Source organism: Pseudoliparis swirei, chromosome 3, assembly GCF_029220125.1.
Source record: "Pseudoliparis swirei isolate HS2019 ecotype Mariana Trench chromosome 3, NWPU_hadal_v1, whole genome shotgun sequence".
Classification (NCBI taxonomy): domain Eukaryota; kingdom Metazoa; phylum Chordata; class Actinopteri; order Perciformes; family Liparidae; genus Pseudoliparis; species Pseudoliparis swirei.
In genome coordinates this window covers 6,970,682-6,996,117 of record NC_079390.1, presented here as the reverse complement: position 1 = coordinate 6,996,117, position 25,436 = coordinate 6,970,682, and the positions used below count along the sequence as shown (strand labels likewise).

Here is a 25,436-nt window from a genome sequence, read left to right as displayed (position 1 = left end):
TTATTCTATTAAGAGGAAGATGTCCCTGTTACTTAGAGGACCCTGGCAAATGCCTGCCGATGTTAATCAACCAACTTAAGACATTCGCCCTCTACTCTGGATTTGAATTGAATCTGTTAAAAACAGAGATTTTAACACTAAATTACAAACCATCCGAAATTATACAACACACTCTTAATTTAAATTGGAGTTCTAAAAGAATGATGTAACTCTAAGTATTGAGGATCTATATGAAGTCAATTCCACTAAAGTAGATCAGAACATTAAGAGTGATACGGAGAGACAGGCTGTTCTCCCACTAGATTTCAGTTCACGGATAGATATTATAAAAATGAGCAGCCTTCCAAGACTCCTCTATTTCTTTCAATCATTACCAATCGAGACCCCTGAGAAACAATTCAGAGCCTGGAATAAAATCATTTCAAGGTTTATGTGGGATGGCCAAAGGCCAAAAGTCGAAAATGAAACACTACAGATTGAAAAAAAATAAAAGGGGCATTGCATTTCCAAACCTTCGGGCATACTTCCATGCAGCTCAAATTAGACCAGTAATCTACTGGTGTCCAATGATTATGAAGCAAAATGGAAAAACCTTGAACGATATATAAGAGGAAGGGAAATTCAAAGCCTTATTGGAGACAGAAATATAGCAATTTACTTGAACAGATGGACGCCGTCTTCCGATTTACATTAGAGATGTGGTTCAAATTGGTAAGAAAATATAAATTAGAAGAAGAGCTCAGGCTTCTGCGAAGGATAGCCTATGATAGACTTTTTTTCCAGGTACTCTCGATCAGAGGTTCAAACAATGGATTTCATATTGAATAACAGCAATATGCACAGTTATTAAAAATGGAAGTGTCGTGAGTTTCCAGTAGCTGAAAGATAAATATTCACTAAATATCCAGGACCACTTCAGATACCTACAATTAAGGGACTTTTTTGACAGAGAAAAAAGGAACAAAATGAACTTGGGAAGAAATTGGATAATTACAACCATAATGGGATCTTACAACTCAAAGAAATATAGAAACATATCAACTTTATATCAAAATCTGATAAAGAAAATAGGAATTACAACATTTTATGTAAAACTGAAATAGGAACAGGAACTTGGTGTGAATATTATAGAGATGAATGGTTTAATATTTGGAGGATACAACAATCCTCAACATCTGCACGAACTTGGAGAGAACAGTTGGAATAATATAATTAGATTCTTTATTACTCACCACATTACAAGCAAATGTCTGTCTATTGTTCAACCATGTTGGAGGAAATGTGGGGCAGTAAATGTAGACCATTCCCATATATTTTGGTTATGCCTGGAAATTGTAAAGTTTTGGGGAAATGTCCATTTGGTTATTGTCAAAATTCTGGGCTATGACACATCCAAGTCCTGTATGTTTCACTTGGTAATATGACAACACATACTGTATTTGGGGAAGACGGGTATCTGCTGAAGGTTCTGCTAGTAGCTAGTAAAAAGGCTATTATGAAGAAATGGCACACGATAGGACCACCATCACGCTTGAAAATCGTCACATATGATTATATATACAGTACGATATGGAAATGTTAACTCACATAAGAGCTCAAGAGGAACAATGTGGTTAGAAGTAGGAGAAATGGACGAAGTTTACACGTCAACGACAACACAAGTTAAGAACGCTTGAAAAAAAGAAAAAAGGAAGATTCACACAATTTGGCGTTGTCGGCAGGATCCCAGGAGAACGACGACTGGTAGGATCATGAAGACACGGTGTATATTAGTTTTGAGATCATAAGGCAGTGTGGTGTTTCTTATTCCCACAGCACTGAGAGGATGTGTTGAAGGACACCTGCCATTCAAGATTCAAGATTCAAGATTCAAGATGGTTTGACACAACACACACACACAGTGTGTGAAAGTGAAGTGTGCAATCTCACAAGGAAAATGCATGCACAGGCAACACACCATTACAAAAAAAAAAAACAACAATAACAACACAGTAAGTGTGTGTGCGTGTGTGTGTGTGCCTAGGGGCAGTGTGGTGGGTCTGGGGGGGGGGGGTGAGGAGTGGAGTTCACAATCCTGATGGCCTGAGGAAAGAAACTCCGTCTCAGTCTCTCTGCCATGGGGGAAAGTATCTGTGTCTTTATCTGAAATTCAATAAGTATCTCTCTCTCTTCAACAGCTCAGGTGGGTGAGAGGCTGATTTTATTTATTGCAATAAAACCCAATATATTACAGTTTTAATTCTATGAGGATTAACATTTCCACCACAGGACCCAGTCAAAAAAGAACAAGATCCAATAAATGAGTCACTCTAATACTACTATGCATAAAGATCACTTTAATATGAGGTATTCATTGCATGTTTGTTGCTCACATGAACCTCCCGAACAGAGTTGATCTAACACGTATGTATGCAGACAGCGTGAATGTAAAACATTGTACACTCTTCCAGCACTTAGAATCTGACAAACAGCAGCCAGTTCAATGATGCAGATATAGAAAAACACCTCAGAAGAAAGAAAAACTGCATATTCTGTCACATCAGTTCGTGTTGAATCATTTATATTAAACACTTAATGAGACTTTCAGGGGGGAAAAGTAATTTACAAAGGTAACACTGCTTATTGAGTATAATATGGCTTACAAATGCCATAAAAACACAATTAAATTCTTATGTTCCCAAAAGTTCTAACGGCTCCACAGCTTAAATACCTATTCTACTACATTTTAAAAAGAATAAAGGCACAAGTGTAACACTGTTTTTTTTAAATTCCACAAAGCCCAAGACTTACTTGATGAATTAATACTAATCTGCAAAACCTGCACTGCCTTCTGTGTTGTGGTGTGACAGCTGTTGGCAGTGCTTTCACAAATAATAACAGCTGAGAGGATGTAACGCATCCAACAGGGATAACAATGTCTTCGTCAAGTGAAACAGTATTTTGAATACCTTTATGTCTCTTTGTACCTTTTAAGGCAAACTTTAATTCTAGTCAAATGTGATTTCAAGTTGTGTTTCGTAAAACTCAATAATCGAGAGAGGTTGGTATGGATTGATAAAGTTATTGTACCCTGATCCAGGACATACTTTGGCACAGTCTCCTCAAAAGATGATCGATAGTCAAAAGATGATGCGAGACGGAAATGAGAGGTTGCTGGAACATATGAGAGACAGACGTGGGAATACAATGGTAGACGGAGAGGACAATGGGACACAAAGAAGAAACGTTGAGTTCAGAACTCTGTGTGTAGGTGGCTGTAGTCTCGGCTGCCTGCCAGGTTCTCGCTGGGCTTCATAAAGATGCCCTCCATGGCCTTCCACAGGCTGTGCTGACTGGGGCCCAACATGGCGTGAACTTCCCTCTGGCCGTGGATCGGCCGTCCATACTGCTCCCCCGTCACCGACAGTAGTGCGTCGGTGGACTTGTGACGGAAGCGGACGGCCTCCTCGCGCTTCCACACAGATCCCCCACACTGAACTGTCCAGTCATCCAGGTGGTCCCCTTCCCCTTCGTCGCCGAAGGCACTCACTTCCTGTGGAACAGAGGGAAGGAGATGAGAAGAAAGGAATAGAGAGGATGCTTTTGTGACATTTTAAAATCACTTACGTTTCCAGACGTAGATGATACTTGTGTTTTCTTTTTAATCTTCAGCTAACAGTTGGCTTTCATTTTTGTTCAATAAGAACAGCTTTCACAGATCCCATTATTTACCAAGCTAAATATCCAAACACAGTAAACTAAGACATGGTATTTTTTGGGACAAACACTGAGAAACTGTTTACATATCAAATAACCAGACAATGTTTTTTTTCTTCCCATACCCAACTGGAAAGAGACTTCGTCACATTGATGCAACAATCCTGAAAATCTAGAAGTGTCCTGAAGCAGTCCTGTTTATTGATTTACAACGTGAAAGCCAGATAGCCCTTAGTCACCAGTCAGGTTCTGAGGATGCTCAGATAAGCTGACGCACGAGCTGCTGGACAGTGTCCACAATCATCCGATACACAGAGGAATGTTAAGAGAATAATTACCACGGTATAAACAAAATACCAAAGTGTCTGACTGTTGACACATTTCTAAAATCGCATGGCACGTGTCTTCCACCCCTGTGACACTTCAACGACAGTGTTTTCACACTTCCTCAATATTGGAGAGATTTTTGTTGACCCCAGGCTGTTTTCCCAGAGTCTGGTCAATTTCCTGAAGTGCAAAAGCTGCAGTCAATTCAGTTCTACCTCAAAACATTGGTCTCCACTCAATGTGAGCATCCACATCTGCATTTTACATATATTACTACGCATCAGAAATGGTACTGCAATGAATCGATCAGTGGAGTTGACAGGTCCAAGATGAGGTATAACAATATTAAAATTCAACTTTTTGAAAGATGCTGGAAATGTCAAACTGTCTTCAAGACATCAAAGTCATTTCTCATCCTCTGCAGGCAGCTATGTGGATGATGCTTCACATAACATGAAACCTCTTATCTTTCCCATGTACTTCTCACACCACCCACCTGGTTAGAGGACAGCGGGGAGGAGAAGTAGTGGCTGTGCAGGTTACGTCCTGTGTTGACATGGGTGAGACGAATATTCTGTCCGCATTTGACCGGGGTGCCGCGATGGCACGAGGTGTCACCTGTCCCACGGACACTCCAGTAGCTATTGCTGTCTTCCACTGTCGTCACCCCTGTTACAGACTGCTGGCCGCTACCTGTCTCACACACAGATGTTAAGAAATGATACTTAAAGTGAACCAACCGAGATTTTAATAAGTAAAAACCAACCTAGGATTTTTGCGGACAAAAAAAAGTGTAATTAAGGAAGGTTTAGAAACTTTAGACTGTTTATTCATGGTATGAAGGTCTGTCAAATCACTTTAAGGGCTTAGTTGTTGGTTGTTGTTTTAGGCTTGACTTTGAACCCAAGGGCTCATGTTGTCAAACAGATTGTGGTTAACTGTGAGGACTACACTATTCCTGTATTTGCAGAATGTTTGCAACTGGATTTAAATTTAAATTGTCTTTATGAATCTGAGGGGAAACACTTTCTTTACTCTGCTGGTTAAAAGAAAGAGAATGTGCTTCTTCTATTTTTAGGATAAATCCAAACGTTAATTGTTTTCATATATACTGACTGCATGTTCATCGCTTCAGTAATATTTGCGTTGTAAATATCCCCGAAAAGAGGCTACGTCACCAATATTGGATATGTAGCCTACCAATATTTTACAGTGTCGTTACACATAATGGCGACAGCATTAATTATGTCAAGTTAACACTGATAACATATGTGATGTGCACCGCTGCTGTGATTTTTTTAATTTCCCCACTGTGGGACGAATAAAGGTATATATCATATCATATCATGTGTACGCAGAAATCCGTGAATTAGGTTAATGTAGATGAAAAACACGATTTATGTTTATTAATGCTTAATATTCGTGTTATGAGGAAACTCACCGGAGCCGTAGCGTACGTCGTGCGAGTGTAGTCTCACATTGTGCTTTATATTTAACAGTTTAAGGACGGATCCGCACGTCACAAACCCCAGTTCCGAACCAAGTGACAGTCCAAATACAGAGGTTAACAATAACAAAATGGTTGGTAGAGAGTGTGGGAGAACAGTACAATCTAAATGACCCATTCCTACTCAATCCAAAGCAGCCGCCGATACCTCTGAAAGATTTGTATACACTTTCGCTACGTCATTAAAGCGGGACCGCGTGCCACGGTGGAGCGCGTGAAACAGCGCCCCCTAGTGGCTCGGAGTTCGCACTGCACACACCTCTCGAGTTTATTTTGTGTACATTTAGGGTTATTATTAGCTTAACTATGACTGTATTTTTATGTGTATGATAATATTATCATAATCACCATTAAATACAAACAGTTTTTTTACTTCATTTAGTCTCATTCAGTCGTTTTATTTCCTTGAGGGTCGAGGTTGGACAGTAGGGGGCGTCGCGTTTCTCCCGGGAAGGATGGACGCGACATCCCGGAATGGCCATCATGCCGCTCGTTGTCGGCCATTTTTACAAGTACAAGCTCCCTGAAACACAAAACACAACAAAATCCCGTTATTATTGTAAACATTAACGGAGTACACCGCTGCGGTGAAACGCGTAAGTCAAATTCTACCGTAATAATGTGCGATCGTATCTCTGCTGCTTCGCCAACAGTCGTTAAATGGCCAACGCTCGTGCAGGTGGCCGTTGTTGTCGTTCTAGCTAATGCTAAGCTAACACACTGATATGTTAAACGTTAGACTGCGAAGTTGGCTCAGAGGCCTTTGTCTATTTATGCCACAGGGACATCGGTTGGATTGATATTTCTTGTTCAGCTGACGTATCGTTAGCTGCACACATATTTAAAAACAACAACGTAAAGATGACGATGAATGCCAGATAACGTCAACGTTACTTGGTAATCGGTCGCTCGCTAGCCAACTTGCATCGGTTGCGTTAACGTCACTCACAGGTAAACTAACGTAAGCTAACGGCGTTACAGGTAAACTAAATAGGTGACATGTAAACTAACGTAAGATAGCTGATCACAGGTAGAGTAATGTAAGCTAACGTAGACACAGGTAATGCAACGTACGCTCTATAACGTCAGCGTTACAGCTTGTTGCCCAAAACGCTCATCAGAGCTGCAGTTGCATGTAAAGGACCGCGCGAAGGCGCAGGGTTGATTCACGCCATCGGTGTACGCAATGCGACATCGTTATTGTAACGTGTTCTGTCTTTTACGCCAGATAAATCTAGTTTTGTTGCAACCTGCTGTTGGCCGCTGAGCCAGAATGAAAACAATGGTCAGGTCAAATAAAAAAAATGACAATCCAACATTGGTCAAATACACAGCACTTCATTTTAAATTCCGGAGGAGATTTTAAACTCTAGAAAAATGTCCTAATCTGACGTGGGAATGTTGGTTGAAAACACTAACACAGCATTTAGAATGTCTCCATTCGGTGTAATGGTGCAGCCATAATGAAAACATTTAAATATTTTACTCAATGTTATTATTTAATCTTAATGAAGAGCTGGAACAAGTTGATGAATAATGTATGTATGTGTTGTACTTTCACACATAAGAGGAAATTAGATGATTTTCCAATCTTGAAGCGGAAATGAAAGGAACTTGAATGTTAAGCGGTGAAATTGAAATTGTATCATAACACTAGAATATATTGCATGGGTTATTGTGTGTCTTTGGTTTTTGTATTTGTGACTAATGCATTGATGGTGTTGAGCATGTTTACTGACATCCTCATCCTCACGTGTTCTCAGAAACAGCAATCATGTCAGACTTTATTGAGAGCGAGGCTGAGGAGTCAGAGGAGGAGTTTGAAGAGAAAGACCTCAAACCCCAAAAGACCCAGAGGTTTTTGGAGGAAGATGGTAAGATTTCAATTGTTCAGTTCTGAACATGTGTTTCAAAGGTGGGGTTGCATGACATTTGATACACCTATCTCTCATTTCTGAACAGATGAAGAGGAAGAAGAGAACACAGAAGACCAGGATGAGCGAGGAAATTTACGTGGACTCATTGATGATGGAGAGGAGGAAGGGGAAGAGGAGGCACGTCCAAATGCAAGTGCAGCAGGGAGTGACTCAGAAGAAGAAGTTCGGCATCGCCGAAAAAAGCGCAGTAAGTGCATCATATCCAACACACAGTGTGTCGTTCCTATTTCTCCCCCACATGGCTCTCACTCGCAAAAACAAAGAAATCCCTTTTTGTTCATTGTCTGTATTAATGTCCCACAACTTCAGGAATTATAATATCGGCGTTTTGTAAAATATAATCCCGTGTATCACACATAAAAACAAGAGAACTGTCTTTACAGTTGTAGCAGTAGTTTCCTCTGACTGAGACTTTTCCTCTTTGCAGATTTTGACGACCGCCTCGATGAAGATGATCTAGACCTAATTGAGGAAAACTTGGGTGTAAAAGTGAAACGGAGGGTAAGATATAGTACTATCTCTGTAGTAAGTGTGTACAAATGTACTTAAAGCCTCCCACATTTCCGTACACTTGATAAATCTTATTCTAGCCGTCTTGTGTCACAGAAAAAGAAATACGACCGTGTAAAAACGCTTGATGATGATGAAGACGATGATGATGACCAGAAGGACCAGATCGCAGATGAGATATTTCATGGTGATACAGAGGGAGAGCTAGAGGAAGGCGAGGCTGTCGATGAGCCTATCCACCACGCAGATGATGAAGAAGAAGGAGAGGACGAGGAGTCAGGTAGGCCAGGAATAAGGGGTTTTAGATTTCTGAAGACCTGAGTCTCTAAAAGTTGCAAAAATAATTGAAAATCAGTAATGTAAACTTAGTCTCACGTCTGATTTCTAAATAATGTGCTTTATAATTGATTTGCTTTTTTCTTCTTTTGTCTTACAGATATAGACGATTTTATTGTTGATGATGATGGCCAACCCATCACCAAAAAGAGGGGCAAGAAATTCTCAGGATACACAGACGCGTGAGTATAGTTTATACAGCATATCTCTCTAAAAGATTCATCATTGGTAGGGCAAAACGCCTGCTAATAAGCATTTGTTAACAATGAGACAACAAATGAAAAATGGCAAACTGCTTTCAGACGTGAGTGAAGTGAAACACATAATCAATGCTTCGCTCCTCTTCGCTGTTCATCCTCCCACAGAGCCCTCCAGGAGGCCCAAGAAATATTTGGTGGAGACTTTGACTTTGCTGACTTCGATGCAGACAATTACGACCAGGGGGAGGAAGAGGACCAGGATGAAGAAGGTTGGGACCGACCCAAGAAGCAGACGAAGAGGAGGCAGGGGAGGAAGAGCATCTTTGAGATCTACGAGCCCAGTGAGCTGGAAAGTAGTCACATGACTGACCAAGACAATGAGATCCGCTCTACAGATATGCCCGAAAGATTTCAGGTGTGTGTCAGTGTTGATTCACTGTAGTTACATTTTTATATGGAGCATATAGGTTCTTAATGACTGCTTTCTCACATTTATGTATAATTAAGCCGGGACATCTTATTTAGTCATTGATCTAATTTGAGTCCCTATTTCTGATCTGTGCTCCGTCTTATAGTTACGATCCATCCCTGTTAAACCTGCTGAGGATGATGAGCTGGAAGAGGAAGCAGAGTGGATCTTCAGACATGGCTTCTCCACTCTTACTATCTCCATGCAGGTGCGTCCTTTGACATCCACAACTCAGAAATGCATCCATGCGATATGCACGCACAAAGAATGCAAAGAACTTTCTTGGATTTTCAGTTAGATTTCCCTTTTTGTGGGATTGATCATTTGGTTCTAGATCACATCTAGATGCTTTTTTTTATTTGTGTTCCCTAACCAGGAGAGCACAGATTATCTAGACAGGGGAACAACCACAAACTTCAGCAGGAAAGGCCCTAGCACAATTGCTAAGATTAAAGAGGCCCTCAACTTCATGAGGAATCAACAATTTGAGGTACAGTGAACTCACCGTACCGATGTAATACATTTCTTTTATCTGTTTTCTTTGAGGTTATTTTTCCTTTTAAAATACAATAACGTCATGTCTTTAAGAAAGGATGTGACATTATCACATATAACACATTTCCTTCTCTCCAGGTCCCATTCATAGCTTTCTACAGGAAAGAATATGTGGAGCCTGAGCTAAACATCAATGACCTGTGGAAAGTGTGGCAGTGGGATGAAAAGGTAAAGTTTGTATCGCATTTGTGCAGAAGAATAGATTACAGACTGAACGGAAAGACATTGTATGAAAGGGTGATTCCTATGGGTGCACAGCCCATCTTCTAATAATCCACTCTAAGATTAATTAATCATTGTTTTAAGTAATCAATCATCTTGGCATTTGTATGCCACTTCTGGTTTCTTGACTTAAACATTTTCATCCGCCAGTGGACTCAACTGAAGACACGGAAGCAGAACCTGACCCGTCTGTTTCGAAAGATGCAGTCTTACCAGTTCGAGCAGATCTCAGCCGACCCTGACAAGCCTTTGGCTGACGGCATCCGTCCTCTGGACACCCCTGACCTGGAGAGGTACGTCTCGAGGGCCGAGGCGTGAAAAAAGATAATCTCTTATTATGTGTTTTATGTTGTGTGACTGCAGACATACTTACAGAAAATGAAATTGCTAAAGTTCACATGATGGTCGACAATAAACAAATCGGTTTCCTATCCATTTCTGACCTATCTTCTCATTTTGTAAAGGCTAAAAGATGTGCAGACTCTCGAAGAGCTGGGTGATGTGTACAACCACTTTCTGCTTTACTACGGCCGAGACATCCCCAAGATGCAGAATATTGCCAAGCCGAGTAAGAAGAGGCTCAAGAAGATCAAAGAAGTGACAGAGGATGGTAAGATGAATATGTCTGAATTTACCATTTCATTAGATGAGGATGGACCGATACTGCAGAATTGGTCAGTTCTAGTTGAAACGCATGTTTAGTTAGGAGCTGAGCCTTGTTGTAACAATTTGCTACGTGACTGATTTTGTGTGTTGCCTCTTTAGGTGAAGAAGAAGAATTGGAGGTAGAGGTAGAAGAAGAAGATCAGAAAGCACCTGACCTCAAGCTGGCGTCTCGTAGAGATATGTACACCATCTGTCAGAGCGTGGGACTTGGTTAGTCTCCTTTTTTACCTTGCAAACCACAGTCTCTGTGTTCACTCTATACATTTTTATTTCAGTTTTTTCCCCCTAGCTTGGTAGAGCTTCAACTTCTTTCTCTGTTTCTTCCTTACTGCAGATGGCCTGGCTAAAAAGTTTGGGTTAACTCCAGAGCAGTTTGGAGAAAATTTGAGAGACAGTTACCAGCGTCACGAGACCGAGCAGTTCCCAGCTGAACCGGTAGAGCTCGCCAAAGATTATGTTTGCAGTCAGTTCAGCACTCCTGAGGCAGTGCTGGAGGGAACCAGGTACATGGTGGCCATGCAGATTGCGCGTGAACCGCTGGTCCGACATGTTCTCCGACAGACCTTTCAGGAGAGGGCCAAGATCAACATCAAGCCGACAAAGAAGGGCAAAAAGGTATGGACATGCTGGATATATTCACAGACATTCTGAGAACAACAAAAAAGGGCTCCGCTAAATCTGCATTGCCATTTGCTGACTTCCTGTAGGAGGTAGACGAGGCTCATTTTGCCTACTCCTTCAAGTATCTTAAGAACAAGGCCGTAAAAGAGCTGAATGGGGATCAGTTCTTGAAGATGTGCCTGGCAGTGGAGGAGGGGCTGCTTTCCATTGACATCTGTATCGACCTTATCGGGGTCAAAGGGTAAGCAAAGTGACAAACACTGACAACAATTAAAATGGAGAATGTTCAACGACGTTGGTCTGCCAGATCTGCGTAGGATGCACCGTCTGAATCCAGATGTTAATCCATGAGTATAGACAGACCAAGGAAGCTCCCCACTGAAATGAAGTCAGATTTAATCAGACAGATGGAGGAAATCATAGACGTATAACCATCCCACGGTCTTGTAATAATAACACATCCATTGGTGATTACTTAGCACAGGATCTGATGTGTTGTGCCATTTTTAGCATCTGTATAGCGTGGACGTTTGTAAAGAAGAAGAAAAAAGGAGGGTTGATAAGTAGGATAGGTCCCTCGAGTTTAATTTCTTTTTGCGTTTCGTTCTCCACATTCTTGTCAGAAGAACATGAGGCTTTTTATGACTGTAAATATTAAGGCTCTCCTTTCTGACTCTGCTTCTCTCTTGTGTCTTCTCTCTGCTTGTCTTTAGGTATGCTGGGGACCAGACATACTTTGATGAGATCAAACAGTTCTACTACAGGGATGAGTTCAGTCACCAGGTGCAGGAATGGAACAGGCAGCGTACTCTAGCCATAGAGAGAGCGCTCACCCAGTTCCTCTACCCCCAGATGGCCAAGGAGCTCAAGAGCAAACTGATCACTGAGGCCAAAGAGAGCATCGTCAGGGTAAGTTCTCATGATATCTTCATTGTAACAATACATAGTTGAAATAGTGTTACACAGAGAAAACACAGTAAACTCTTAACACATTCAACATATCTCTCAAACGATAGAGCAACATTGATTGGTGGTTTAACCTAAGAACTCATTGTGAACATTCCTCATTCCTCCTCATAGGCCTGCTGCCGTCGGTTGTACAACTGGCTCAAGGTGTCTCCTTACCGACCAGACCAGCAGGTTGAGGAAGACGATGATCTGATGGATGAGAGTCAGGGCAAAGGCATCCGGGTGCTGGGTGTAGCCTACGCGCCCAGCAGGTATGCACCCCACAATATTTATTTTTCCTCGGATATATTAGTAGCAACAATGTTTGGTATGAACAATAGAGTGCTCACTTTAAGATGTGGGAGAAACGCTGTACGTTCCTACAAGACCAAGCACAGTTTACTGCATAAAAAGACACACTTAAGTGACATAGTACAGGTTCTTACTTGCACATGTTGCTCCAACAGAGATACACCAGTTTTCTGTGCTCTGATCAATGGGGAAGGGGAGGTGGTCGACTTCTTGCGTCTGCCCTACTTCATGAAGAGGAGGAATGCCTTTAAGGAGGATGACAGAGAGAAGAAGGTACATGAAGGGAACACAAATGTGCTTCTCTGCAGTCAACGGATGCTTTTGTTCAGGGATGGATTTTTGAGATAATCACTCATTTGTGTGTGTGTGTGTGTGTGTTTGTTCTATCTTCAGGCCTTTGACATCGAAACTCTCAAGAAGTTTCTGTCCGGCAAGAAACCTCATGTGGTAGCTGTTGCTGGGGAAAACCGGTAAATAATTGTTTTCATCTGGACATTTTGAACAGCATTAATAACGAGTTATAAAGGAGATGAGGTAGAAATGTTGAAATAATGCTGTGTGTGCAGAGATGCTCAGATGATGATGGAGGACATCAAGAGGGCGATCAGCGAGCTGGAGCAGGAGTCCTCTGTGCCGGCTGTTGGTGTGGAACTTGTTGACAATGAGTTGGCGACACTGTACATGAACAGCAAGAGATCTGAGGTAAATGTTCATCATCAGTGATTTTGATATTTGACTATGGCAGTTAACGAAAGCAATTTAATTAACTGGTGGATCCTAGATGGTGCCCAATGCTCACTGTGATGCTCACGTTCCCCTGACACCCTGCTTTCTATCTCTGCAGGTTGATTTTAGGGATTACCCTCCCTTACTGCGACAGGCTGTGTCGATAGCCAGGAAGATCCAGGATCCCCTGATTGAGTATTCTCAGGTGTGCAGCTCTGATGAAGACATTCTCTGCCTCAAACTTCACCCACTGCAGGTGAGACATTTGGGACTTGTGTTTGTTTTTTATCACCATCTATATATTTATGGTTTATTTAGAAATGATCACGGCCTGGATTCTTGTAGACATATAATTAAGCATGATCTTGTAGCTATACCTGTGTGAAACAGCATTTCACATTTTTTATTTCTCACCATCTCAGGAACATGTGGTGAAGGAAGATCTGCTCTGTGCTCTTTACTGTGAATTCATCAACCGGGTAAATGAGGTTGGAGTGGATGTGAACAAGTCCATTGCCCATCCTCACACGCAGAGCCTCGTCCAGTTTGTCTGTGGACTGGGGCCAAGAAAGGGCTCCCAACTGCTCAAGGTAGATTTTATTATTTGGCTGTCTTTCATTATTTTTGGTCCCGTACAAAAGTATTGAGTCTTTTCTGCTGAACTGAGTCGTTCTGAACCCACCGTGTGTTTGTGTAGATTCTGAAGCAGAATAACACTCGACTTGAAAACAGAACTCAGCTGGTCACAATGTGTCACATGGGCCCCAAAGTTTTTATCAACTGTGCCGGTTTCATCAAGATCGACACAGCATCGCTTGGGGACAGGTTGGTACCTTGACTAGGTTGCATCATACACATCTGTTATACACTCAGACTATTTCCTATGGTGCAAATTATTTTATTGTCAGAAGTCAGCATTGTTTTTTCTTCTCCCAAACCTTCCACACAGTACTGACTCGTACATTGAGGTTCTGGATGGATCTCGTGTCCACCCTGAGACGTACGAGTGGGCTCGCAAGATGGCTGTGGACGCTCTGGAGTACGATGAGTCGGCAGAAGACGCCAACCCAGCCGGAGCTCTGGAGGAGATCTTGGAAAATCCAGAACGTCTCAAAGATCTGGACTTGGATGCCTTTGCTGAAGAGCTTGAGAGACAGGTCAGTGTGTGTGTTTGTGTTTGTGTTGTGGCTTTGACTGCAGCAATGTCTGATATTTATTTACAGCTTGGATACATATTCTGCAGTGCCGAATAGGGCTGTCAAAGAATATTTTAAATTTGACTATATATATTTTTTTTTAATGAAAAGCACTCACTTTCAGCATTCGCAATCAGGCTGAATACTTAACCACTCGAACTTCTCATCCACTCTCCTCTCACAAAGATTTCACTCCTGTTTTCCTTGTTGCTTTGTGCATGTAGGGTTACGGCAACAAGGGGATCACTCTGTATGATATCCGAGCAGAGCTGAGCTGCAGATACAAAGACCTGAGGGTCGCCTACAGAGTCCCCAACACTGAGGAGGTCTTCAACCTGCTCACCAAGGAGACTCCTGAGACCTTTTATATTGGTAATGTACACCACTTTGAAGGCAACATACTTACCTCTTAAATTCAATTTCACCAAAAAAAACTATAATATATTGTATCCACTCGCACTAAGACGGTGGCACACGGCTTGTGTAAAGGAATGACGCTGAAATACCAGCCCTAGTACAGATGCAGCTTGGTTGGTTGATGGTTTTTCTCTCCTTTTCTTCCAGGTAAGCTGATCACCAGTATAGTAACTGGTATTGCTCACCGGCGGCCTCAGGGAGAGAGCTATGACCAGGCCATCCGTAATGATTCTACGGGCCTGTGGCAGTGTCCCTTCTGCCAGCAGGACAACTTCCCTGAACTCAGTGAGGTACGAGACACCCGAGCGTTCTTCTTTTGACGACTTAGTGGTCCAAAAGAGCTCGACGTCTGACATCTAAACTTTTTTTCTTTTGTGTTCCTGCTTTAGGTGTGGAATCACTTTGACAGCGGCTCATGTCCAGGTCAGGCCATTGGGGTGCGGTGCAGATTAGATAATGGCGTCCATGGATTCATTCCCACCAAGTTTCTCAGTGACAAAGTGGTCAAACACCCTGAGGAGAGGGTCAAGGTGGGGCGTTGTTTGTTGTTGTCTTCATTTTTTGTGGTTTGCTGATGATTTACTTTTGCCAATTTCACATTTAAATGTCTCTTTGAATGAGTTTGCAGTTGGTGCCTGATAGATCCATGATTAACTGTTGCCTATTTCTGTGTTTCCTGTCTTGTTAAATTGTGCCACCTGTGTAACACTAGCTTCCTCTTCTTTCAGGTGGGCATGACAGTTCACGTTCGCATCATGAAAATCGACATTGAAAAGTTCAGCGTCGACCTCACATGCCGCACCTCAGATTTGATGGACAAGGCTAATGAGTGGAAGCTCCCCAAAGACAGCTACTATGACTTTGACACGGAGTCCGAAGACCAAAAGCATGAGGAGGAGCTCAAGAAGAAACAACAGCGAACACGTCAGTATAATCACAGGATTAACTGGAAGCATGCGCTCAGTAGAATTCAGATCTCTGCCAGATGTGTCTTCAACGACCGCTGCTGTGTTGTGTGATTGAATGAACTCAAACCCCCAATTGGCCGACCCCCCCACCCTGTCTCGACACGAATGGCCTATAAGCTGTCTGCCGGCATAGCAGCGGCTGAGTGGTAGAGAGGTACTCGGCAGTGTGTGTACTGGTAGCTAAACACCTAAAGTGAGCAAACTGTTCCCCCCCCCCCACACACACTTTTTCTCTGGATGCAGAGCAGACACTGGGGGTTGGAGATGCACTCAGATGTGTTTTCACTAGCACCCCAATCAGCCGAGGGCTAGTTAATGAATGATGCGTGAGGAATCAGCTGCAATAATTAAAAGCAGAATGCATAATATTTGCTGTAGACAGTCACGGATACACACTCACGGATTATGTGAACACACACACACAAGCGATTGCATGGCCCTCCTGGCAGAGATAATAATAATTATGATAAAAGTTGCTTGAATATAAATAACTAATATAACAGTGCACTACTTGTGTGTATTGTTTCCTCATACACGGTTACATAACAACAAGTACCTCCACATCACTGTCCTTATACTGTTTTTTGCTTTCCTCCTGTTTTTCCAGCATACATCAAGCGTGTGATTGCCCACCCCAACTTCCACAATATTAGTTTCAACCAGGCAGAGAAGATGATGGAGACCCTGGACCAGGGGGACTTGATCATCAGACCCAGCAGCAAGGGAGAGAACCACCTCACAGTCACCTGGAAGGTAAGAAACCGATAGAGAGGCCCTTAACGTGGCAGCAACTCGACGTATCCCAGTCTAACTGTGGGGTGTTTTGAAGGTGGCCGAAGGCATCTACCAACATGTGGATGTGAGAGAAGAAGGCAAAGAGAACGCGTTCAGCTTGGGGCACACTCTCTGGATCAATACTGACGTACGCTGTTTTCCCTTCTTTGCTAAGCATGATCTTGTGCTTCATAGTCAAACCTACAGAAAGTATGTTGTGAAACGTCGGTGCTTCTTTGTCTGCTGCATGTTCCTTAAAAGTCGCTCGCATTCTCTGCAGGAGTTTGAAGATCTGGATGAAATCACTGCTCGGTACATTCAGCCGATGGCGTCATTTGCCAGGGATCTACTGGGGCATAAGTACTTCCAGGACGGCCTCTGGGGGAAAAAGGAGGTATACTTGTTCACTGTGATATCATTCTTACTGTTACTCTTGCATAACTCGTCTCATTCTACTACTTGTTTTTGTCACAAGTTGCAGCTCTCATATCTGGTTGTGTCTGGTTCTCTCTCTGATAGAAAATGGAGGAGTTATTGGTCAAGACAAAGAGGGAGAAGCCTACTTTCATCCCCTACTTTCTTTCGGCGTGTAAAGATATGCCAGGGAAATTCATACTGGGCTACCAGCCTCGCGGAAAACCACGGTGAGCAGAAATGTTTTTGAATATTTAGTTTTCTGATTATCTGCTGTAATGATGCCAGAATTGAAAATGTTGAGTAAACAAGTTGGACTCATTTTAGTGGAGGCTGGTTTAAAACATAATAGTTGATGCTGCTTTTCCTCAAATCAGCATTGGCTCGTATTAAATCCATAGAAATGGCGTGCGATGCCATTCAATGCTCTAATCGGCTATTCTCAATCACTGGGGAGGCCGGCAGCATTGCGCCATCTAGTGGCGAATAGTTATTTTAGATATTTTGTATTTATTTACTGGCTCAGAAAACCCTGAGCCACTATGAGCTTGAATAGATAACAGCTGATGTTCATACAGCCCAGTTGTTTCTCTTTTTATTATCATGGTTGGATCCTGATTTATATGGGATTGAGGTCCTAAGATTATTTTTAACGATCCAAAGTGGTCCTTAACCCTTGTGTTGCCTTAGGGTCATTTTGACCCGAATCAATATTACACCCTCCCCCCGCCTTTGGGTCATTTTGACCCGATTCAATGTTTCACCCTCCTGTTACCTTTATATTTACTAACATATTTTACCCTTTGGGTTCAATTTGACGCCAGCAATTAAAACCTCCAGAAAATTATTAGAATTAATATTGTTTTCCAAGTTTAAGTGTGAGGCACTTTATGTTTGTTTGTTGACTACCGAAAGAACACCGACATTAAACATTGAATGGGGTCAAATTAATCCTAAGGCGGGGGGAGGGTGTAATATTGATTCGGGTCAAAATGACCCTAAGGCAACACAAGGGTTAAGCTCCAAAAGGTTGAGAACCCCTGCTCTAAATATCACAAATCAAAGTCCCATCAGGGTGATGTGCACTTCATTGGCCCAGTCATAAATATCTAAATGTTTCAAATTACTAAACACCACGTCATTCTTATCCACTCTATCGCACAGCTGCTTTTCTCCCAAGACATGTTGTGTTTAGGGCTGGGCAACGATAAAAAATTTTAATCGCGATTAATCGCATGATTTCCCTGATTAATCACGATTAATCGCATTTGTATTCGCAAAATCCAATAATTAATTCAAAAGTAGTGTATAGCGCACTTCTATTTTAAATGTTCTGCCATATGAATGAAAGTGCCATAACATTTGTTGTCCCTGTTAGAGTGAGACACCAGAAAACACTTTCAGTGCAGTTTGTCAATTCCTAGAACTTGACACTTATTTTAAATGTACTGCCATATGAACTAAAGTGCCATAAAATCTGTCAGGACATTGTCCAACGCTGTTATGCAGAGACACTGTGACAGAGCGCTGGAGACTGAGCGAAGCAGGGACATGATCACAAGGCAGTTGTCTCGCAGCAGCGATCATATTTCGTGCACTATCTGCTCAGTGTGGTGACTTTATTTGACACATTCCACTGCTGTGCAACTTCAGTAAAGTGTCAGGGCGTGTGAATGCAGCGCCCACTTCTCATCAATATAATGCACAGTAACTCCGAAGTAAACATCTCTCTTGTTCTGCCTGTTTTGTGATATACATGCCTAAAAGGTGCCTAATATTTCTAGACTGAAATAATATCGGCATTATAATTATTATAACAATGAGGATTTTTTAGTTGCCTATTTTGTGGAGCCCCCTCAGGACGTGGTGCCCTACGCACAGCGCGTAGTGCATTATGGGAGCGGCGGCGCTGGTAGTAGTTTATAGCATGCCGCACAAACAACAATGAACTAGTGGAGGCGGCGAGGTGCTCCGTGTTGCCAGGTTGGAGATGGTGAAGTATCGTACCAAAGGCTCAACATGGTTGTATTTGGAGGATAATTATCGTGTATCTGGCAACCCTGAGATCGGTCGACCAATGACTGTTCTCTATTCTGTCAGCTCACGCAAGAAGGTGGAACGTAAGGGAGATACCATTTCCAAAACTTGTAAGGGGTAAATACTAGTTTGTGAAAACCCAGAGAAACACAAATATCCGACGAAGCAAAATCCCGACGTTTTTGGAATCCCTGCCGGACGCATTTTTTAGGTCTCAAAAGCAGGACATGTCCGGGGAAAGAGGACGTCTGGTCCCCCGATGTCCAGTCGTCCCCAGTGAGAGCAACAGGGTGCACGTTGTGAAGCTGTCGCTTTTGCAGTCCTCTCCTTTTCATCCAACTCGTGTATTCTCCGTGTGATGTGTGTCTTGAGTCTCATACCTGCCGTCATTTGTTGAGATTCTCCATGTTTGTTAAACCTGCGTTAATTAATTGATGCGTTAATGCAAGGTTAACGCGTTAACCTGCCCAGCCCTAGTTGTGTTAGATGTTTACTTTGATTGAAAACAATGTTTAAAGACGAGTAGAACTGAATTTCAACAAGCCATCTTTTTTGCGTGTCTAGGGTCGAGTATGTGACCATCACCCCGGACGGCTTCCGCTATCGTTCACAAGTATTCCCGACAGTGAATGGACTATTCCGTTGGTTTAAGGACCATTACCAAGAGCCTGTGCCAGGTCTGGAAGCACTCTACCTATTATTAATTGTGTATTTTACGCCGGTTGAAGGATGCTGTGGGTTATAAACTAACATGTTCCCTTCTCCCACAGGCGTCACTCCCAGCAACAGCAGCCGAACAAGGACTCCCGCGTCCCTGAACGCCACCCCAGCCAATATCAACATGGCAGGTGAGTCCGCCCACCTCCGTACACACACACACACACACATCTACATCTTCGAGTGGAGTTGTAGCACATTTGACTTTTTCCTTATGTATTCCTTCCTCTCTAGACTTGACGCGAGCTGTCAACGCCCTCCCACGCAACATGACCTCTCAGATGTTCAGTGCCATCGCCTCAGTCACAGGCCAGGGCCAGAACCCCAACACCACCCCCGCACAGTGGGGCTCCAGCCAGTATGGCTACGGTGGCAGCACAGGAGGACAAGGGGGAGGAGGGGGGGGGAGCTCCTCTGCTTATCATGTGAGTGTAACTCCTGCGGGTGGAAAGAGGTTGTGATGGAGATGTTGGTGGCTCCAAACACGATCAATGCAACATAAATGAAGAAGAAGACAAATACAGATGCATCACATCTTGTGATAACGGTGACGGTTTCTTTCTATGTCATGTCATTGCTGTTTGTATGAGAAAGTAGAGTTTTCCTCCTCATACAACCGTTGAATGGGACATTGGTAACTTTTTATTCATACGCCCATATTACACAGGTTGCTTCCTGATCTATCAGTAACTGAACCCTCTGATCATGTGGACAATGTGTACGTCATTCCTCCAACACGTTTTTTGGTGAAAGCCCGTTTTTAAGTTTTTTTATAAAATAATACAAATAGTAAGATGCAGTAAATAACTCACAGAATCTGCATACGTGGTGCTCTGTCCTGCAGATTCATTAGCCAAATATGTTTTTATCCAGAAATTGTGACAAAAATGACAAAGCAGAATACCAACACAAAATGAAACATGGACTTTGTGCTCAGTCACTCTTCTTCACGATTCAGTTCCACGGTTTTTTAAAATGTGAACTGTGTTCTGTTCCTCTATAAAAAAGTTAAATTGTTACTGTACCATAATATCATTTATTTATAGTCAGAAATATGATAAATTATTAAAATGAATAACCTGATCAAATTAAATTAAAAATATAATATTGTTCTTAATTTTGGTTGCAGCACCTTATGAAACCCACTAGTAGAATATATATATATATATATATAAAGATATACTTTTCTCTGGTAACTCCTTGAGCCACATTCATGACCAGTACTTTCTCCTCTGCAGGTATTTTCCACGCCTCAGCAGCCCATTGCGACTCCCTTGATGACGCCCAGCTACTCTTACACCACGCCGAGCCAGCAGGCGCTGGGCACGCCGCAGTACAGCAGCTCCACCCCGCAGTCCTCACACTCTCACTCGCACGGCCCTCCACACGGCGGCAGCAGCCATGGGTCACACCACAGCCATCCCGACCACAGCGGTCACCACAGCCACTCATCCGGTACTCCGACATCCTCGACCTCATCCAGAGGAAGGACACCGCAGCAGCAGACGCAGACTCAGCCGCAGACGCAGCAGCAGCAGCCGCCGGTGGCGCCAAAGTAAGTACAGGGGAGAATATGTGTGGGCGACCTGATGTACTCCAACCAGGCGCTTCCTGAAAAGGCATCCCTTTTCATTTTGGTAGTAAAACTCTTCATGTCCTCCTTCATGTTTTCATGGACAGTGAGGTGTCAGTGCCGTGCCCTTTAGGGATGTGGCTGCTCACAATGCGTGCTCGTTGGGAGCGGGCCAATCGCTTGCCGCGTCGTCGTGCATACCTGCAAACTTGTCACCTTTCGGTGAAATTCACCGTTTTGAAATCAAAATAGGTCATCCAAGTGAATCGTGTAGATCCGAAGAGTTTTTGTCGCATCTCGGCCAATCAGCGTTCAGATGTCGACAGAGTTTAGGGGGTTCGGGTTAGCTTGAATGTCACCCCGCTACATCTGCTGCTGTCACGCTGCACGGTGTAGCGATGCTAACAAAGTACCCGTACGTTAAACACGATGTGATTGAGCATATTTGTTGTATCAATACTTCATTAAGAGCGAGCGATCAGAGCGCGCTCGCTGCTCCGTGTCAAGCTGTCTGCACGCATTGCGCTGCGCAGCGCTCACAGCGAGTGGCGTGAAGTGGCGGAGCTTTTGAGACTTAAAGTCTTCAGCTTTTAAAAAAAAGAAGAAGAAAAAGATGATTCCAGAAGTGAAATGTTTCAGTTCTTTGTCTCCAAGGCAGACAGTCTGTAAAGTTCTGTAACTCTACAGCTGCTCATCCTGATGAACTCTGTATCATCTGGTCAGATACTGACTAACGGCCTCATAGTGTATCATCAATGCTATGATGGCTCCATGTAGTTTCATTCATATCTGGCTGTATTAATACTTATAATACTGCCATTTGTTAAGTGTTGAAAAAGTTGGTAAAAAGTGAACCATACAGATGTTTTATTTATTACTATTATAGATAAATATACCAGCATCGTATTTATGGTATCATATTGTTTTTATGGTATTGTATCGAATTCTGGTATCATGATATTTATGGCAGGTATCGTATAGAAGATAGATAGATAGATAGATAGATATATTTATTTGTCGTTTGCCAGAGTACAGGTACAAAAGCATCGAAATTACAAGAAAGGGTGGATGAAAGATTACAGCATAACATGAGGGAAGAAGGCGAGAAAAAACACCAACCCCCCGACTATGCCCCGAGAGGGGTACAGTGTGGGAGCAGGAAAAAAACACCTTAGCACATAAGCACATACATTTTAGACATGACTTGCAACGAGTAGGAAGGGGGGAGGGGAGGTAATCCAACAACTGGGTGATCTAAGCCCATCCATTGGGGGCAGAAGGTAACCAGCACCGACAAGCAGCCAGCCGGTCCGGCGCCATCACAGCAGCGCCAGCCACAGCCCCGTCCGGTCACACTGGGGGTAAAAAGCAGGCGAAGGCGTGGGATGGGGGGAGGGGGGTAGTGAATGCAATCAGTATTATTGAAAGTTCGTGTGTGCGTGTTCTGGTATGTCGTCCTCCCCCAGGCCACAACAGACAGAGTTCTCAGTCCGCAAGATGGTCGTTGCCATGGAGATAGCCTTGAAAGGTCCTGGGAGAAAACAACCACAGGTGTCTGTGGATAGGGGGAAGGGAATGAGAGAGGTTCTCACTTCAGTGATCTTCAGGGGAGTTGTTGTTCCAGTAACGGCCTTGGCCAAGGCCCGTTCTGGTTGAGGGAGCCGAAAGCAGATAAGATTGGGATTGTTTGGTCTTCCAGCAGCTACATCCAATTTGCGCACCTACTATTCCACCACTTTCCTCCCATTTCAAATCGATCCAATTTCGTCGGGCAGCCTTAGGGGGCTTTTAACGGCTGTCACCGTTTCCTTAATTTTCCGATAGACCAGGGCAACGCCAAATCCAAACAGCAGAAATCCTGTAATCATAGTTCCGAATAGGTAGATGTCATCTCGTCCTCCACGGAAAGGGCTGCTAGGCACACGACGCGTCCATCGTGTAACCAGCTGCAACGTCCCGGCAGGACGGGCAGGTTCCCAACCCAAGCTTCCGTCGAGAAGCGGTGTCAATGCGTTGAGAGACCAGTTGATCAGATGATCAGTTGATCGGTCCATGGTTTTTAGTTCAAGAGCGATGAGGAGAGTCTCTCAAGTATAAAACAAGACAAGACATGACGAGAGAAGCCAAGCAGGGAAGGGAAGGTCATGGGGAGGAGAGGGAGAGAAAATGCGACCGCCTTCGAAGAGAGCCAAAGAAAAATTTGTGTTATAGTGTTAGTGACAGCCAGGTAGAGGCAGAACAGACGACTCAGGGAACAGAGTCATGGCTCAGCAGAGCTCACGAGTCCTTGTTGTTCAGGCCAAAGAAAGGGAAGTTGGTTTATGAATGACTTTAACCATATGATATATAATGACAACACACATTTTGTATTACTATCATTATATCATTAATAATATTTCTACTTTATACATTTTGTTGTAAAACTACCAACGTTCAGCTAAAAATATTATTAGATTAATCAATTAGTTGCTTAAGAGACGGGGAAAAATAACAATTGTTGATAATAATTTCACTTTAAATAATTTAAAAACATTTTATGGTTCCAGCTTCTTAAATTTGAAGATGTGCTACTTTTCCAATTTTCCTAATTTGAATGATTTTTAAATATTGTTATACTTGTGTTCGCCAGTAGGGGGCAGTAGCGGGTTTTGCCATGACTGGTGCTGTAATTATTGTCTTAAACAAACAAGTTAGACCAGCGTAACACAGACAGTGACGCAGCTGTTGATGCGAGTCTCTTGGTGTTTACTGGTGAGAAACGTACATAAGCACCATATATATATTCATGTTATGTTCGCTCGCTTTTATATTTTGACAGTTATTAACTGTGTAGAAGTTAAAGTGAAGACGGTTAATTAAGACTAGCGCCGTTTAGCTAGCGGATGTTAATCGCGCGCTTGCGTTTTAGCACCATTGTACAATGTTCTGCTGGCCTGATAATTACATTGTTCCATGAAAGATTAGATATTTACATGCTGTGTCCCGTGACAGATATAAACAGTAGTATGCACACACATAAGTACATATATACATACACAACATGTACATACATATAAAGTTTAAACAGGTTTCCTGGTGGAAGTCACTTCTCGTCAGTGCCTTCGATCTCCGTGACCTTGTCCGTCACCATGGAAACAGTCACATGACATGTAAGGACTCTGGTTCTGTGCTGTGACGTCACGAAGCACCGAACCAGAGTCTATATGTAGAAGTGATTTCCAGCAGGAATTCAGTGTGTGAATCTCACAGAAACCCCCCCACCCCTTCTCCATTCAGCCACTTCCCGGGGTGGGGGCCTCTGATGGGATATCACAGACAGGGTGGGTGGGAAGGTTTATGATATATTATATATTATTGGTTATTGGATAAAATAAGGAACAAAAGGAATTAATTTCTAAAATAATTTAGAAATTAAAAAAGTGTTCAAGTGCACACAATTCAGGAAGTTACTTGATTTGTAAAATAGTGTAACGTAGGACTTGTTAACCTGTGTGATTGTCGCTCAAGTGGGCCGTAGAGATTTCTCTGAATGGGCCTCGCTCCTATTCACACCTGGGCCCATGCAAAATAAATATTACTGAATATTTCAAGGTGTGGCGGACATATATATATATATACATCTATTATATTCTTATTAGAAGGGTTTGTGGGCACTGACTTCGTCAGACCAGAGGACCCCCACCCCATTGTCACTTTTTTCACCCCTCGTGAGTTTGCAGGTATGGTCGCGGGGCGTGGCCGCTCAGAGCGGCTGGCCGTTGGGAATGCACGTCTGTCCGTAGAGCGGACCGACAGATGTGACAGTTGTTGAACGATATCAATGAGTTGTTGTTTTTCTGCCATTAGATGGCGCTAGACCCACAATCTGCATCTTTGAAGGCCATTCGATACGTCGCTGCCTTTGACTAACACCGCTCCCCGTCTGTTCTCCCTCCTTGCAGGGCCAGCGGCAGCAACGCCTCCGCAGTGGACTGGGGCAAGATGGCCGAGCAGTGGCTGAAGGAAAAAGAAGCAGAGGGGCGGAAGAAAACCCAGAGGATGACGCCGCGGCCGTCGCCCAGCCCGATGATCGAGAGCACGCCCATGTCCATCGCCGGAGACGCCACGCCCCTCCTGGACGAGATGGACCGATAGGACACGGAGGGGGGATTCGCTACACCCCCCCGCCCCCCAACTCAAACATCCGTTGTGCTGCTTCTTCATCTGGATAGCCCTCCACCTTAAGCCCCTCCCCCAACCCACGAGGCCCTGACTGTCCGTTCATATGCGCCCCTGATATCGTAGCTGCGGTTTATCAGTCCGGTACCG

At 43.3% G+C, this 25,436-nt stretch overlaps 2 protein-coding genes across 2 annotated transcripts; one reads left to right on the top strand and one right to left on the bottom strand.

Moving 5' to 3' along the window:
- Positions 1-2,169: 2,169 nt before the first annotated feature.
- sdf2 (stromal cell-derived factor 2) lies at positions 2,170-5,666 on the bottom strand. Its single transcript, XM_056408334.1, has 3 exons — positions 5,465-5,666; positions 4,520-4,716; positions 2,170-3,532 (listed from the first exon to the last, which is right to left on the bottom strand). The coding sequence occupies exons 1-3, from the start codon at positions 5,646-5,648 to the stop codon at positions 3,233-3,235; spliced, it is 681 nt and encodes a 226-aa protein (XP_056264309.1). The 5' UTR covers positions 5,649-5,666; the 3' UTR covers positions 2,170-3,232.
- Positions 5,667-6,002: 336 nt separating this feature from the next.
- supt6h (SPT6 homolog, histone chaperone and transcription elongation factor) lies at positions 6,003-25,349 on the top strand. The gene is made up of 37 exons (XM_056411691.1): positions 6,003-6,126; positions 7,294-7,404; positions 7,493-7,654; positions 7,895-7,968; positions 8,074-8,257; positions 8,414-8,495; positions 8,679-8,928; positions 9,089-9,190; positions 9,359-9,472; positions 9,616-9,705; positions 9,910-10,052; positions 10,224-10,369; positions 10,525-10,635; positions 10,760-11,040; positions 11,133-11,287; positions 11,760-11,955; positions 12,127-12,266; positions 12,462-12,579; positions 12,700-12,776; positions 12,873-13,008; positions 13,151-13,288; positions 13,455-13,622; positions 13,730-13,857; positions 13,982-14,189; positions 14,453-14,600; positions 14,793-14,935; positions 15,035-15,175; positions 15,374-15,569; positions 16,221-16,366; positions 16,443-16,535; positions 16,668-16,781; positions 16,907-17,031; positions 19,403-19,515; positions 19,609-19,686; positions 19,790-19,980; positions 20,794-21,110; positions 25,070-25,349. The coding sequence occupies exons 2-37, from the start codon at positions 7,305-7,307 to the stop codon at positions 25,260-25,262; spliced, it is 5,301 nt and encodes a 1,766-aa protein (XP_056267666.1). The 5' UTR covers positions 6,003-6,126; positions 7,294-7,304; the 3' UTR covers positions 25,263-25,349.
- The last annotated feature ends 87 nt before the right edge of the window (positions 25,350-25,436 follow it).

Excerpts from the sequence above, each read along its gene's own strand:
- sdf2 (XM_056408334.1), bottom strand. The coding sequence starts at position 5,648 with ATGGGTCATTTAGATTGTACTGTTCTCCCACACTCTCTACCAACCATT. Across the intron at positions 4,717-5,464 it reads CGACGTACGCTACGGCTCCG|GTAGCGGCCAGCAGTCTGTA; the intron begins GTGAGTTTCCTC and ends TGTGTGAGACAG. Across the intron at positions 3,533-4,519 it reads CCCCGCTGTCCTCTAACCAG|GAAGTGAGTGCCTTCGGCGA; the intron begins GTGGGTGGTGTG and ends TCTGTTCCACAG.
- supt6h (XM_056411691.1), top strand. The coding sequence starts at position 7,305 with ATGTCAGACTTTATTGAGAGCGAGGCTGAGGAGTCAGAGGAGGAGTTT. Across the intron at positions 12,580-12,699 it reads AGGATGACAGAGAGAAGAAG|GCCTTTGACATCGAAACTCT; the intron begins GTACATGAAGGG and ends TTCTATCTTCAG. Across the intron at positions 13,623-13,729 it reads AGGGCTCCCAACTGCTCAAG|ATTCTGAAGCAGAATAACAC; the intron begins GTAGATTTTATT and ends GTGTTTGTGTAG.